Source organism: Elephas maximus, chromosome 6 (assembly GCF_024166365.1).
Source record: "Elephas maximus indicus isolate mEleMax1 chromosome 6, mEleMax1 primary haplotype, whole genome shotgun sequence".
In the NCBI taxonomy this organism is placed as follows: Eukaryota; Metazoa; Chordata; class Mammalia; order Proboscidea; family Elephantidae; genus Elephas; species Elephas maximus.
The window spans coordinates 141,085,175-141,100,891 of NC_064824.1; the positions used below are offsets into that span (position 1 = coordinate 141,085,175).

At 54.7% G+C, this 15,717-nt stretch overlaps 1 protein-coding gene across 19 annotated transcripts in view; it reads right to left on the minus strand.

Annotated features, from left to right (window-relative positions):
• Nucleotides 1-15,717, minus strand: part of HDAC4 (histone deacetylase 4) — a 338,424-nt gene that overhangs the window by 29,714 nt on the left and 292,993 nt on the right. For 17 of the 19 annotated variants that reach the window (XM_049888576.1, XM_049888584.1, XM_049888582.1 and 14 more), the window contains 6 exons: nucleotides 14,854-14,900; nucleotides 10,118-10,225; nucleotides 7,218-7,273; nucleotides 3,756-3,843; nucleotides 1,321-1,440; nucleotides 1,134-1,231 (listed from right to left, as the gene is read on the minus strand). In XM_049888576.1, coding sequence (XP_049744533.1) covers nucleotides 1,134-1,231; nucleotides 1,321-1,440; nucleotides 3,756-3,843; nucleotides 7,218-7,273; nucleotides 10,118-10,225; nucleotides 14,854-14,900 — 517 coding nt within the window. Of the gene's footprint in view, nucleotides 1-1,131; nucleotides 1,232-1,320; nucleotides 1,441-3,755; nucleotides 3,844-7,217; nucleotides 7,274-10,117; nucleotides 10,226-14,853; nucleotides 14,901-15,717 lie in introns of those variants that run through there. The other 2 variants (XR_007518011.1, XM_049888592.1) reach the window with 2 other exon arrangements.

Genomic DNA, 15,717 nt, shown 5'->3' on the forward strand with positions numbered 1-15,717 from the left:
CAGGCACGCACACACGTAGACATGTGAGCACACACCCAGGCACATGCACACACACACACACAGAGACATAAACACACACCCGCACAGACAAGCACAGGCACACACACACGACACACACGTGTCCGCACAGACAGGTACACACACATCACAGCTACACACACCGGCATGTGTGTGCTTCATATGAATCAGGACGGCAGACCACGGAGTTAGAGGAAGAACAGAAAGATCTGCTGAACACTCTCAGCTCTCAATTCTCTTGAGCAGCGTTTTCTAACTAAGACCAAGGCTGCACGCTCAGCCACGCCAACACCTCTCCTCACAGTGGGCCTGGGCACCGGGCCGTTCACCTGGGATGCCACGGGGCCGTTCACCTGGGGTGCCTCGGCACCCTGGCAGGCGGAGCTACTGTTGTGAAACAACACCAACAACAACCTGCCCTGAGGAGCCCTTCCTTCTGGGTCATAGGAACTGCTTCAACCTCCTGAGATCAAAGTGGAAGCAGCCACTGGACAACAAAAGCAAACGTGGTATTGAAAAAACAGCCCTGGAGCCATGTTCTAAAGGACCCCAGCAAGGCTGAGGAAGTGTCAGGACAGTTGACAGCCGCCTCACAACTTCTCCATAAAGGGCAAATATTTATTTCAATTTCCACCAGGTCACAAAGGGTTTATGGGAGAAAAACCAGGCAATCTTTAACATCTTAGTGTTCATCTTTCCCAACATGACATGACCTGACACCTCCCATAAAGCTGCTGCGTCTCCCCACCCCTTTCTCACGATCAGGACCCGACCCCCATGCCGGGTTTTTATTGGCATGGGATGGGAACAGCGAGAACAGGCATGACACTGAAGAATGAGCTGAGGAAGAGCATCAAGGTGCCCCATGACTGACCCTTTATCTGGAAACAGCTGCAGATGTGCTGACCTTTGTAAACGGCCCTGAAGAGCACTGGGGGCTGGGCTCTGTGTGAAAACCCACCCTGCCTGGGACCCGGCTGACACACCATCGTGGGGAGAATGAGAGTCAGAGAGGAGAGATGGCCGTGGAAGTGTTGGGGGCGTGTGTGTGAGGTTCCCGCCTGTCTCATACAGAAGCGTTGCTGATGTCAGGTGTGGGCAACCAGGGGTCTTACCTGAAAGCAGTCAGGTACTCGGCGTCACCCATGGGGGGGTCGAGGCCACCAGTGAAGGCCATGTTCACGTTGAAGCCCACGCCGGGTCCTGTGCCCACCTGCCGCCGAAGGAGAGAAACCATCTGTGTCTCAGACCTTGACCAGGGCCCTTGCCCCCAGATCAGCACGGTTGGTGGAGCCCACCTACCTCATCAGGGGCCCCGCTGCCCGGGAAGAAGTTCCCATCGTCGTAGCGGTGCAGGGAGATGTACAGCACGCTGGGGTCGCTGTAGAAGGCCTGCTGCGTCCCGTTCCCGTGGTGCACGTCCTTCAAGAGCAGAGAGAGGTGCTCAGCATGACACGCATCACCAAAGGCACAAGGTGCAGGACGAGAACACGTGGCCGCTCCACCATGGCCTTCGCTATGTGTGTGCAGGTGACACACAGCCAGGCCTGCCCACTGCCTGGGAGGACGACCAGCCGTTTGGTCAGAGCAGATCACAGGTTACGCAGCAGGGGGACGTGGGGACGTGAGGGAGCGGCCCGGGACCCTTCGAGTAGGGAGCACCGTCTAATGTGCCCTCAGTGCTGGGGTGTATTCCCAACCCAGCAACGAGGATGGGGCTGGTGTTCCCCACCGGCGGTAGACATGACCTTCCAAACAAGCTGTTACCGGGCCAGGGTCCTGCTCCTGCCGTGGGTGTAAAAGTGAGCTGTGTCGAGGCCTTGTCTGGACGGGGGTCCTGGCCTTGCCCATTTATCTACAGCACATTCTAGGTGCCGACTGTCAGGCACTGAGGACGTGGCAGTAGCAGACAAAAGGGAATCACACGTCACGGCACAGGGGTCTGGGCCCCACACGGAAAAGACATACCACTTCTCTTCATCACAATGCCCTGTCTGCTCAAAGCACAGGTGGGCAACCAGAGGGCCCCCACTGCCTCGCCCGCCTGCGCCATCCCCTCCTGGGGCCACAGTGGGAGATGGGGGCCTGCAGGGTGGGCGGGAACAGCCTGAACTACACTCCCCGCCCACCCAGGCTTGTAAAAACTGCACATGGGCCATGTTTCTAAACGCTGGGGGCGTGTACTTGGTGTGTGTGTCTGGCTTGTAGACACTGTCTGTGCTCACCCACAAATGTGGAGGCAGAGCAACACACAAGACGTGCTAGGACAAGGACTCGCATGGTCCCGCCCGCTAGAGAGCCATCGTCACTGGGACGACACGCACAGAGGCGTTTACGAGGCGTGCTTCCGAGGCTGAGAGGGTACTGCACACGCCATTGTGCTCTGTGGCACACACAGCACAGCGCTCAGCCCACATTTTGTGACAGTGTCTGCAGGCTGTCCACACACCGCGAGTGCTTCACACCCTGCCTGGTGCGGGATGTGGGGGGTTTGCAGCAGGCAGCTACTATGAATCAGCTTGGAATCAACCTCACTCTACTGACTGTGCCCTTAGAGGGAGTCGAAGGAACGGCTGCCGGGGCCTCAGGTACCGGGCGTGCTGGTCTTGCCCAGACCCGCGATGTACGGGGCCCCGCACCGCACAACCAGCACTGGCACCTGTAGTTTGCTCTGGAAAACAATGGAACCTTCCACCCGGGGTCTTTATTTCCAAACTGAAGAGGGCTTCTGCAACAGAAATCATAACTCTACCTGATGTGCTTGTTTTTTTTTCTTAAAAAAATTAGGAAGTAAACAAATACCAAAGTGTAAAAAATACCAAAGGGGGAGATAAATAAATATGCATACATACATACGTGTATATATACACACATACATATATATACACACACAAAACATCAAAATCCCACACCAGTTGTTGTTGACTGGATTCTGACTCCTGGCGACCCCACATGTGCAGAGTAGAACTGCTCCACAGGGTCTTCAAGGCTGTGACCTTCTGGAAGCAGATGGTCAGGCCTGTCTTCCAAGGTGCCTCTAGATGGGTTCAAACCGCCAACCTTTTGGTTAGTAGTGGAGTGCTTAACCGTCTGTGCCGCCCAGAGAATCTCTCTTTCTATATGCACAGCTTAGAGAAGAATAAAACGAGCAGTTTTAGAAGCAGTGAGCCCATTTTTGGAATTCAGATACTATGTGGCATTTCTTTTTCAAGAGCATCCCCTTTGGGGGTGGTGGGATTCTGAGAAGGGTCACCCCCCCTAGGGAGATGGAGAACGAGGCTAATGACTCCATCTGAGCATGAGCTGAGCCACTGTCTAGAAGCAGGAGGGGTATCCTCAGAAGGGACCAGGATGCAAGCCTTGGCATCAGGCTCGGGCAGAGCCCCGGTCCACACCACAGACCAGAAGCTCCAGGTGGAGGCGGGCATGTCTGACTCTTGCCTCCCACAAGCCCCGCAGTGGCTGCCCTCACCCTGGCCATCTTTTAGAACACGCGGCCTTTTAGGAGCCCAATTATCGGGAAGGCTGGTGGGTTTCAGCTGTTAAGTGGACTCGTAGCAGGTTTGAGCTTTCATTTTCCATGTCCTTGAGACGGTCTCCAGAAAGTTATGCGTCCCAAGCCTCAGTGTCAAGGGAGGCACCAACACCCACTTCCTTTCCCCACACAAATCCACGGCTGCTCTGGGCAGACACGAGTGTGCCCTCCCCAGCAGCCCTGCAGGAACAGCCTCGCTCACCCAGTCCACGATGAGGATCCTGCTGACACTCAACCTCTGCTGGAGAAGCTTGGCTGCCACGGCCACGGAGTTGAAGTAGCAGAAGCCCCTGGAGATGAGAATCGGGAGGACGGGGGAAAACGCGGGCTTTTATTGGTTTTCACCAGCGCCTCGTGGGACTGTAAAGAGGCTCCGTGAGCAGGGCTCCTGGTCAGGCAGTGGGAAGCCATATTGATGCCACGTGGTACACACACACGACACTCACCCACAGACACACCACATTCATGCCCCGCACTCACACCATACTCATGCTCCACACTCATACAACATATCACACACACCACACTCATGCCCCCCACTCTCACAGCCCCACTCACACATCACTCACCACACACATACATGCCATGCTCACCCCCACACTCAACCCCCCACTTACACATACACACTACATACACACCCCACTCATCCCCCGCACATGCTCCCCCCACACATACACACACCCCACTCACCCTCCATATACATACATGCCCTCCACACTCACTCTCACACAGATATAGACCACACACACACTCACAAACCCCACTTGCACACCATACACTCATATACACACCACACACAGCCTACTCACACACACAAGTCCTCCCATACTCTCACACGCACCCCCCCCACACTCACAAACACACTCCACACTTGTACTGCTCACACCTCATCTCCTGCTTGGAGATTCCCAGTGCTTTTAGGGTAAACCAAAAAAAACCCAAACCCACTGCCGTCAAGTCGACTCCGACTCATAGCCACCCTCTATTTTATGTTGTCTGTATCAGGCGTCCCCTTATTCGACCCCAGGATACCTCACAGGACATTTACTGATAACTCGAGAGGCATTAGGGTCCTGCAGAACACGGTTATTTATTTTAGTGATTTATTGCTTATCTTCCCACACTGGAAGATCGCGACGTATGAGATACATGGATCCGGATAGAGTAACACATGTAACAGACCAGGGTAAGTCAACACGTTCTGGCGTTAGGGTTGCGGCTCACACATGCCCAGGTACATTCCAAACAAGACATGTTTCAACATTTCTGCCTCAGTGGATGGCTGCAGACAGCTGCTCTCAGGAAACACACTTGTCCTAGTCTCGTTAGAGTGCCTTCAAAAAAAAAGGGATGCTTCTTGTGCAGTGGAAAAAAACAGCTTTGAGGTCAGGGCTAATATCAAATTTTTAGAAAAACTCAAGTGGACATCTTCCCAAATCATTAAAGCTTTGTAACAAGTCTATGGGAATCCTGCCCCATATTAAAAAAAAATTTTTTTTAGATGTATCAAGCATTTTAAGGAAGGTTGGGAAGATCTCAAAGATGAGCCAAGAGAGCAACGGCTGCTCAGAAAGAAGGTTGAGTGACTTTTTTGGGATTCCAAAGGTGTAACCTTGATAGATTTTCTCCCAGGACACAGGATGACCGCAAGTCTCATCATGAAGAAGTTTTAAGAAAACTGAAAACACTGTTGCGTGAAAGGCCAGGAAGGGTGCACTGAGGAATTTTTTTCCATCACAACAAAGTACCTGCTCATTCTTCTAGGGTAGCAAGGGCTGTTCTACGAGAACTTCATTGGAAATCCTACCCCATCTACCCTACAGCCCTGATCTTGCCCCTTTAAACCACTGCCGTCAAGTCAATTTTGACTTTTCAGACTTCTTTTTGTTCCCAAAACTCAAAGGACATTTAAAAGGAACACGATTTGAGTCCCTGGAGGACGCCAGAGCTGCTGTTTTGACGTGGTGTGAACTGAAGAGCCCAGAATTCTTCAGGGAAGGGTTAGAGGAGTGGAAATGCCGCCTTCAGAAGGGTGGAGCCCTAGTCAAAAAATAGCTTCACATTCTGGCATTTTTGTTTAACAAAGGTTTCTATGATTCTGTAGCAATCCTTTCTGAGTTACCTCATATATTATCACCCCAGTTATAACACTGCGTTTTCACAGGGTCTCACTTAAGAGTGAGAAACAAGCTCAGAAACTGATTCAAGTGTGCCTGAAGACCCTCTGAGCCTGTGTCTCCCCTGCCTGGGTGGCCAGAGTTTGTTTCTAGAATCGCGGGCCAGCGACCGACGCCCAAAGGTCTTGAGGGCGCTACGAGGCTCTCCCTTGCTATACGCTGCCATTCTGGTGTCGGTACAACAGCTCATGGCAAACACAAGAGAACTCCAACAGGAGCGCTGGCACGTACCCTACCTGGGGTCCGTTTAGGTTTATTACTTAGAATATCTGGCAGTTTAAGTTCAGATTAGAAAAGCAGCTTCAGAGAAATGAAGCACACAAACAAAGGCCTCTGTCTACGTAAGGGGAGTGTGCTGGGCATGGGGTAACCTGGCGTTGCTCTTTCAGGTAAGGCTGCAAAGACCCCAGCCCGAAGTCCAGCCTCAGTGGTTTCGATCTTCCGTCGACGTGAAGGCGATCCTTTTCTAGAACACTGAGCCGACAGCCTTGCCTCCTGATCACAAGGCCGAAACTCCTGCCTTGTCCTGGAAGCTTCTACGAAGGCTCTCGGTTTCATGCCCCATGCTTTCCGGCCCCTCCCCGTGGGTACTCCATGCCTGGGCACTGCCTGGCCCTGTCCTCTGACACTCTGCTGCCCACTTTCAGGGGCACCCAGAGGCTACCCCTTGCTGACTCCACTCATTCAGACGAGAAGAACTGTCCCCCATCCCACCCCGTTCTCACAGCCCTGGTTGTGTCCACTGGTTGTTTCTGTCCCCGGGACAGCACGCATCCCACCCAGGGTGGCCGGGCACTCAGTAGTACACCATGGCTGAAGTGAAGAGGTGGTGCTGGCCCGGCCTGGTGGAGCCGTGCGTCCTTGGCCCAGCACTAACGGTGGGGGAGCTGAGATGGCCCACTGCCCACACACCCCCTCACCTGGACCCCCGGGGTAGACAATTGGGGTTTCCAGAAGACCCCAGAGTCCAGAGCTGGCCAGGTGGGGACTGAGTCTTTCTCACAACACACTTGAGAACTCAAACGCTCCCCTGGCCGGACTTTGCGGTGTGCCTCCCTCATGTTTATTGGTGAGACACCTCCAGAGACAAGGGTGCTGTTGGCCTACTGGCCTCCACGCCCCCTGCTTTTGCTGCAGCATGGAGCTATGTGTATTTATCTACTTGGCGCTAGATGGAAGCCCTGGTGGCGCAGTGGTTAAGAGCTACAGTTGCTAACCAAAAGGTTGGCAGTTCGAACTTACTAGGCGCTCCTTGGTAACCCTATGGTGCAGTCAGAATTGACAGCAATGGGTTTGGTTTTGGTTTGGCACTAGATCAGAGACCCAGGGGAGACGTGGACACAGCTGCACAGCACAGGTTGCCGGTGGCCGGTGCAGGGCCTGCAGCCACCAAGCTTTGCCTAGATGGGCCCAGCCCTGCAAGGGGAGGGTCAGAAACTGTCTTTGCCCTCCCCCACGTGCCTGGGCATCCCAGCGTGTCTACTTACATGGGCGTGCTCTCCTCTGCATGGTGTCCCGGGGGGCGGACCACCGCAAAGCCATTCTGCAAATGACCCCGAGCAGGGGGAGAAACAAGTGAGAGAGACAGGCTTTATCTCAATGTGCAAAACTGTTAAGGCCTGAACTTTTAGCAGACTCAAAACATACATGAGGGCCTGGTTTCGCCCGCATCCCTAAGAGGTTGGCTGTGAGCATTTCAGAGACTCTCTGAGCCCTTCAGTAAGAAGGCTACTGGTAGCATGGGTTCCCAGCAAAACCACCTCGGGGAGATAAAAGGTGTATGTCCCCGAATTTACTGTCAGCTGCTGCTGAGCTCGGCACCCCACGTAAGCGTGGATGGGGTGCTCCGGCCTCCATATCCTTGGTCAGTGACCAGGAGGTGTTCACAGGGGACGCCCTCCTCAACCTGGCACCCTGGCACAGGTGGCTCAGAGGGCCAATCTGAAAGTGTCCACAGGGGACACCCCCTCCCAGATCCCGTGCCCCGGCACAGAGAGCTCAGAGGACTGATCTGGAAGTATCCATAGGGGATGCTCTCTCCCAACAGATCCAGCGCCTGGGCACATGGGGTTCAGAGGATAGAGCTGGAAGCATCCAAAGGGGACACCCCTCCTCGCCGCCAAACCCGGCACCATGGCACAGGGGGCTCAGAGCACTGAGCTAGAAGTGTCCACAGGGGATGCTCTCTCTCCACAGACCCAGTGCCCTGGCACAGGGGGCTCAGAAAACTGAGCTGGAAGTGTCCACAGGGCTACCGCCTCCCACCAGACAGTCACAGGGGAGCCAGGTTCTCTTAAGAGCACCCCCAATGAAGTGGTAAAACTTACTAACTACATTAAACCTCAGCCCTTGAACACAAGTCCTTTTTTTTTTTCTTTTAATATTTTTATTTTTATTGTACTTTAAGTGAAAGTTTACAAATCAAGTCAGGGTCTTATACAAAAATTTATATACACCTTGCTATATACTCCTAGTTGCTCTCCCCCTAATGAGACAGCACACTCCTTCTCTCCACCCTGTATTTCCATGTCCATTCAGCCAGCTTCTGACCCCCTCTGCCTTCTCATCTCCCCTCCAAACAGGAGCTGCCCACATAGTCTCATGTGTCTACTTGAGCCAAGAAGCTCACTCCTCACCAGTATCATTTTCTATCTTATAGTCCAGTTCAATCCCTGTCTGAAGAGTTGGCTTTGGGAATGGTTCCAGTCTTGGGCTAACAGAGGGTCTGGGGACCATGACCTCCATCCAGGGTCCTTCTAGTCTCAATCAGACCATTAAGTCTGGTCTTTTTATGAGAATTTGAGTTCTGCATCCCACTGCTCTCTTGCTCCATCAGGGATTTTCTTTTGTGTTCCCTGTTAGGAAAATCATCGGTTGTAGTCGGTCACCATCTAGTTCTTCTGGTCTCAGGCTGATGTAGTCTCTGGTTTATGTGGTCCTTTCTGTCTCTTGGGCTCATAATTACCTTGAATCTTTGGTGTTCTTCATTTTCCTCTGCTCCAGGTGGGTCGAGACCAATTGATGTATCTTAGATGGCCGCTTGCTAGTGTTTAAGACCCCAGATGCCACTTGCCAAAGTGGGATGCAGAATGTTTTCTTAATAGATTTTATTATGCCAATTGACCAAGATGTCCCCTGAAACCATGGTCCCCAGACCCCCGCCCCTGCTACTATGGCCTCTGAAGCATTCGGGTTGTTCAGGAAACGTCTTTGCTTTTGGTTAGGCCAGTTGGGCTGACCTCTCCTGTATTGGAACATGCGTCCTTTCTATACCCCACGTGAGGAGTGGGAAGGAGCAGGGCACAGCTGTGCTGCTGACCGTGCCCGGGGGAACCAAAGGGCAGCTGTGCAAGTGGTGGGCTGGGCTAGCTCCTTTTCCCAGAAGCCCCTTTTCTCTAAAGGGAGGACTGATGGATACTCCAGCCCAGGTAGCTGGACAGTTTCTCATCAACCACGTGGGCTATCACGTGGAGGAAATGGCAGGCACTGCCAGAGCTAAAATCTGAGCTTTTGGTGGAAACTAAGTCTGGGAGATGAGTGTGCCACGTGGGCTGCTGGCTGTTCCTGGTGTGTGAAGGCCTTTCTGATGGAACGGATGGTGTCCTTACCGTGGGTGGTTTTTGATGTTGTCAAATAAAATGTGTCCAATTTGGAAGGTCTGTGTACTTCGATGGGACTTTATGTCCAAACAACCAATGCCTGATGCTACAGGATCACGCACAGTAAAGACCCATCAAGGTGCAAGCAGACCCGTGCCCTCTCCAGGGACAGGAACACGGACGTCATTGCCAGGCTTTCAGACCCCACAGGGCTGCTGGTTTCTAAGAAACTGCCAGGCGTCAAGTTTTGACGCTATGAGTCAGAATCGACTTGATGGCAATGGGTTTACCAAAGAATATCCACAATTATTTAAAAAGGCCATTAAAACCTGTGCGAAGCTGGATTTTCTTCATGCCCTTTAGCCCAAACAAGTCACAACCGAGGGCTGCAGAAGCAGGTACGAGAGGTCAGCTGCCACCTATCGTGCCAGCCTGTGTTGCTATTTGTAGATGAATTAACAAATATTCAAAAAGTTTCTCGCCAGCACTGATGATGTAGCTCATGTCACTGCAAGGCTCTGTGGGGCCTGGACAACCTCTCAGGGTGTGAGGGCTCCTGAGACTGCCATCTTTGAGAACGGCTGCGCTGGCCTACGCTCCCTTCACTGTGCGGGCAGGACAGGGCCTTCACCCTTTGTCACCGATACAGCCAGCCTCCCACCAGCCCCTCCGTGCCTGTCTGGGGAACATGGAGCAGCTGCTCCTGGGGGGGCATCCTGGCGAGGCTCCACCTGCTACAGCTGGCTGGCAGGCCCCCCATGAGGCACTGGGCTGGGCCCCTCACTCACCTTCAGCTCGCCTGTAGCCACCTTGAAGACCAGCTCCACCACACAGCCCACGGCCAGGCGGGCCGCCCCCGACGAGTGCACCTCGTTCCATATGGTGTCGCTGTCCACCTGTGGGGACAGTCGTCACGGTCAGCGTCATCCACGCCGCACAGGCAGCAGCGCAGCCCCGGCCACACTAGCCCCCAAGGCTCTGCCCAGGCCCCGCGTCTAAAATCCTAGCTTTGTGCCCTTTGCTCGTTATTCCCTTTTAAAGAACAGACCCAGCCCACACCGGGGTTACTTTTTCCTTAAAAAAAAAAAATAAATAAAAATAGCATATGTCAAAAAAACATGCTAACAGAAGGCAGGCTGACGCACCAGGGATAACGTAACTTTTACCCCTGAGCATCACAAACCATGGAAGTGCCCAGCATGCTTGGAGCCAGAGTGAGACCCCAAGCTGACCCTTTCCTTCCCTCCCTCTTTTTTTTTCTAATGATCAGCAGAAGGGACGCAAGGGAACTCAGAGCCACAGGCCTCTTCAGACTGTGACTTCATTTTGTGCCGAATTTAACTGAAGCCCCAAATACCTGACAGGACAGGGAGGCAGGAATAGGGCAGGAGGGGTAGGGTGAGGGCCAGGCATGCTTTAGAAAAAGGTGATGGACCATCCGCCAGATGCTGCCCCTTCAAGCACGTGGTGTCTCCACACACACGCCCAGCTATTTGTGCTTGCCTGATTCCTAGTTTGTTTATTTTGGCACAACACATTAAAAAAGGCACTGGTCAGGGTGGCAGAGAAAGATAAGGACACTCCGTGGCCAGGTTGGGAGCCTGGGGAGCGGGGGCGAAGAGTCCAAGGGCAAAGATACAACCCCCTGCAGGCCTGTCCTTCCTGAAGGGCACCATCGTTGAGGGGTCTCACTGATCACTCGCCCTGTGTGTCTGAGACCTTCGCCTCCCAGCACCCATCGCCCAGAAGCCTGCGGCAGCATGCAGCCAGGACGCCGGCTGCCAACCCCTCCCGTCTTCCCCACAGGAACCCAGTGAGCAGACCTGCCACTTTAAAGAGGGCTGATCGTTACGTGGGGAGGGACAGATTCATGAGAGGCAGTCTGGAAGGTTCATCTTCAAAGCAAGATGATTTGAAATAAATTTACGAGGGGCTCAAGCCATTTCCTGGAGGGTGTTACTCTACGGGGTTATACCTCTCAGCCACCAAATCTCTACTTTTGTTAAATAGTTTCCAAATGTCAGAGGAACCTCTCTGTTACGCCTGCTCAGCAGCCATCAACATCTAGCATTTAAAAGACGGTTTCCATTCTCAGTAACAGCCCACTGCTGCTCAATAAAGTGGCTGGAGAACTGCAAATACCCCAGGCCACGAGGGGCACTGGTCGTATCACAGTGACAGGTCGCTCAGCGGGGAGACGTGATCGCTAGTCCAGGGTGGCGCTCCTGGAGTGGGAGCCTGGCCAGAGTTGGGGCTTCTAGAAGATTCCACCGGCTACCCTGGCTTCCAAGGGGACAGTGTCCTGGGTGGCCAGGCCCCGGGGCTGCACATGTGGGGCCTTGAAAGACAGTTTGGGCAAAACAAAAACCCACAGCCATCCTGGCGATCCTGATTCATGGCGACCCAGGCGTTTTAGAGCAGAACTGTGTTCCTCAGGGTTTTCAGTGGGTGTGATCTGCAGGCACAACAGTTAAGCCTTTGAACCCACCCAGCAGCTCCATGGGTGACAGACCTGGCGATCTGCTTCCATAAAGATCACAGCCTAGGAGAGCCTATGGGGCAGTTCTACTCTGTCCTACAGGGTTGCTGTGAGTCAGATTGATTTGATGGCACCCAGCAACAATAACCTTTAGGAAGTAGATTCCCAGGCCTTTCTTCCAAGTATCCTCTTGTGAACGCAAACCTCCAACCTTCGGGTTAGTAGCTGAGTGCCAGGACTCCCGATTCAGAGCTCACTTCTCTTCAGCATGTGGTTATTTGGGTTTTAGAACTCAGAGGTCATGAAGGGAGGGAAAATGGACCAACATCGCTGAGTGTGCCCAGAATGGCCTCCAATCTGCTGGCCCGGTGCCCATGCTCAGGGCCTCTGGGCTGCTCCCCCAGCTGTTCAGGCGGCCTCACAGCCGCACAGAGCGGAGGGGATGGAGCCCTGCCCACTTTGGGGCCCCAAGTGGTCAATGTCCTGGAGAGCTCCAGCCCTCGTCCCACTGCTGGGCTGCCAGCCCCTGGTGTGGGCCTCAAGCGGTCAGTGGTCCTGGAGCCCTGAAGAAGCATGAGGTCTGGTGGGAGCGTGGCTGGGGTGCGGCGGTTGTTGACTTAGAGCAGGTTGCGCAGTCAGGAGCACAAAGAGGTGCTGGACGGGGGCGCCGGCCCCCTCGGGCCGTCTACGGTCCAGACAGGAAAAGCTGAGGGCGAGCACGTGGAGGGTTCTGATGGGGTTCAGACTCGCCACCCCGAGCTGGGACAGTCCTGGCCAGGCCCAGCCTGAGGCAGGGAGCAGGGAGGTGCGCAGGTCCAGGTTCACCCAGCATCCAGCTCAGGGTGACTGCTCTGGGTAGGGCCTGTCCCAGGTGATGGCTTCTTCCTCACTAATTAGGAGATGAGACCCAAGTTCCCAAAGCTCCAATCCACAACTTCAGCGCTGACTCCAAGGAGAAGTGGACAGCCCTTCTGTGCCTGCTTTCTCCCCACCCAAGGGTCACATTTGACTCACTCTGTGCCAGCACTTTAGCTCAACTGTCTGCTCTGCTCTTCCCAACAGCAAAGGGATGGTGTGGCCTTAGAAAGAGACACTGAGCGGACAGTGTGGCCTTGGAAGGAGACAAGGAGGGGATGGTGTGGCTTTGGAAGGAGACATGGAGGGGACGGTGTGGCCTTGGAAGGAGGCAGCGAGGGGACGGTGTGGCCTTGGAAGCAGACAGTGAGGGGACAGTGTGGCCTTGGAAGGAGACAGTGAGGGGACGGTATGACCTTGGAAGGAGACAGTGAGGGGACAGTGTGGACTTGGAAGGAGATGCTGAGGGGACGGTGTGGCCCTGAAAGGAGACAGCAAGGGGACGGTGTGGCCCTGGAAGGAGACAGCGAGGGGACGGTGTGGCTTTGGAAGGAGACATGGAGGGGACGGTATAGCCTTGGAAGGAGACACGGAAGGGATGGTGCGGCCTTGGAAGGAGACAGCGAGGGACAGTGTGGCCTTGGAAGGAGACACAGAGGGGACGGTGTGGCTTTGGAAGGAGACATGGAGGGGACGGTATGGCCTTGGAAGGAGACACGGAAGGGATGGTGCGGCCTTGGAAGGAGACAGTAAGGGACAGTGTGGCCTTGGAAGGGGACACAGAAGGGCTGTGCTGTCCCTGAGGTCACCGCTGGAAAACAGCAGTGTCAGGGCCAGGTGGGCTTATGACCCTCAGTGCTGTGTCTCCCATCTGAGGTCATTGTGCAAACAGCTGAAAGAAAGGAACGTCCATAGTGCCCTGCGATCACCATCCACAGACTCTGAAGGCTCCCTCCAGTCCACGCTGTCTTCCGAAGGAGCTGTACCCGACAGCACGTGGTGCCTCCGCCTGGAGGGCAACCTGGCCAGCCAGCAGGGCCTGCAACCTGGGGGTGATGCTGGAGGGGGGCTGCAGAGGCTCAGGCCCCCAGGCCTGAGTTAGTGTTTAGCTTTCATTTGCAAATTATAAATTCTGCCTTGAATGGCACGCTGGCTGCGGGGCAGTATAAACCCAAACCTTTTCAAGTATGGCCAAAAATTTGCCTGGAATTAAGAGATTGGAGCCCATTTACAACACAAAATAAAACAACTTGTGGCCTGCCTGGCGGCGCAGGGCTAACTGCCGCCTATTCTCCTTCTGATGGGATAATTTTCAAAGCGGCGATTCTGTAAAGACTCAGGAAGAAAACAATTTTGTTTCATTTCCATAACAGACTCCAGATCCTGAGCTTCGCCCGATGTGTAATTACGCACAAACGCTGCTGTGCAGGTTCAAGCCCGCGACTTTGTTGTCCGAGCGTCCGGCCGGCCTTGCCGCCTGTGGTTTCCAGTGTTTTGGGGCCTGCAGGACGGTGACGGGCAGCAGGCTGGCTCGGGGCAGGCCTGGCCTCCCCTTCAAATCGCGATTCTCTGTTCTTGTGCTCCCCCTCCTATCCCTCCGTTTCATCAAGAGGATCAGCACAGGGAAACCCTTCTTTTTTCACGTGCGGCTCTGACTGTCGGGCCTGACCTCCCAGGAGGGTGTCAACACGGGAGCCCTTCCTAGTGCACACCCGTGCCTGGGAAGGCCTGTCAAATCCCCTAAACTGTTTAACCGACAAGGTCATGTCCCCCCACAAGAGAGAGAAGCATGCACAGCCCAGCTCGTGGCTCATACCTCCACGTGCTCCGTAAATGCTCCACACTGGGAAGTGGGTGCAGAATAAATGGTCCTTCTGAAGGACACACGACTGAGAGGTGAGCAGACTGCTGCTCCTAGGTGGGGAGGAGGTGCCAGCGGCCGCTGCGGGCGCAAGGTGAGCCTCAAGGGACACATCCCCCAGGAAAGCCTTGTGAGTTCCAGGCTCTAAGCCGCTGTGCGCGCACATGCTTTGAAGCACACATGTGGAGCTTGGCAGCTGCCCCCCATCCCCGCTTACGGAAAACACCTGGTAGCAATTACCCCCTCTATAGAGGGCAGGGGGCGATTCTGTGACTGCTGAGGCCCAGAGAACAAACAGAACGACATTTACACATTAAAGTGATACTCACCCCAACACCACCACAGGGGAGCCGCACAAACACAGAGGTGAGGGAGCCTGTGGGGAGAGGGACGGTCAGCGGCCAGGTGGTCAGAAGCCAGGCCGATAGCCCAGCCTACCCAGACCCGCTGGAGCACAGACTCGAGTGGAACACTCAATGGCTCTGGGTGTTGAGGGTGGGAGGTGAGGAACATGTCCAAGGGCTGAGGGTGCAAGCTGGGGCCAGGCACATCCACGGGTGATTGATGCAGGTTATCCGTGGCCAGCAGCCAGCGTTTATGGCCAAACTCGGGTGCAGAGGCCTGGCATCCTCTCTGGCCAAAACCTGGCCTCCCAAGAACTGCACCTCCAGGCAGCAGCCCACTGCAGGGGGCAGGGACTGAGCCCCAGGGTGGGCTTAGCCCCAGCCCTGACTGGCTGTAGCCTTCACACCTTCACAGGAACAAACCCCAGGCTCCTGAGAGGCTGTGGGAGACCAAGTCTCTTCTTCCACAGAATTGTCCCAGCTACCCTGGAGCTTTGCGTGTAGCTCCAAGCATGGGTCCAAGCCCGGGTGTTCCCAATGGCCCCTTCAGCTTTGATTAAGGCAGAGACCCAGAACCCTGACCGCCTCTCTGGAATGTTCCCATCCATGCTGTGTTCTCTAGGACCACACGCAGCCACAGGGGTTGGAGTGGGCCAGCGAGGGGTTCCCCAAGAAGCCCACCCTCCATGGAGGTCATGCTGCTCCAGCGACAGGGCACCCACCAAGGAATGACTCTGCTTGAACCTGGGGCCTCAGCTGCCTGGAATATTACCCCCAGCATGAGAGACACTGACCATGGCCCGTGGTGGGACAAAGCCTTGACCAGTGGAGTCACCCCCGCCCCCCCGA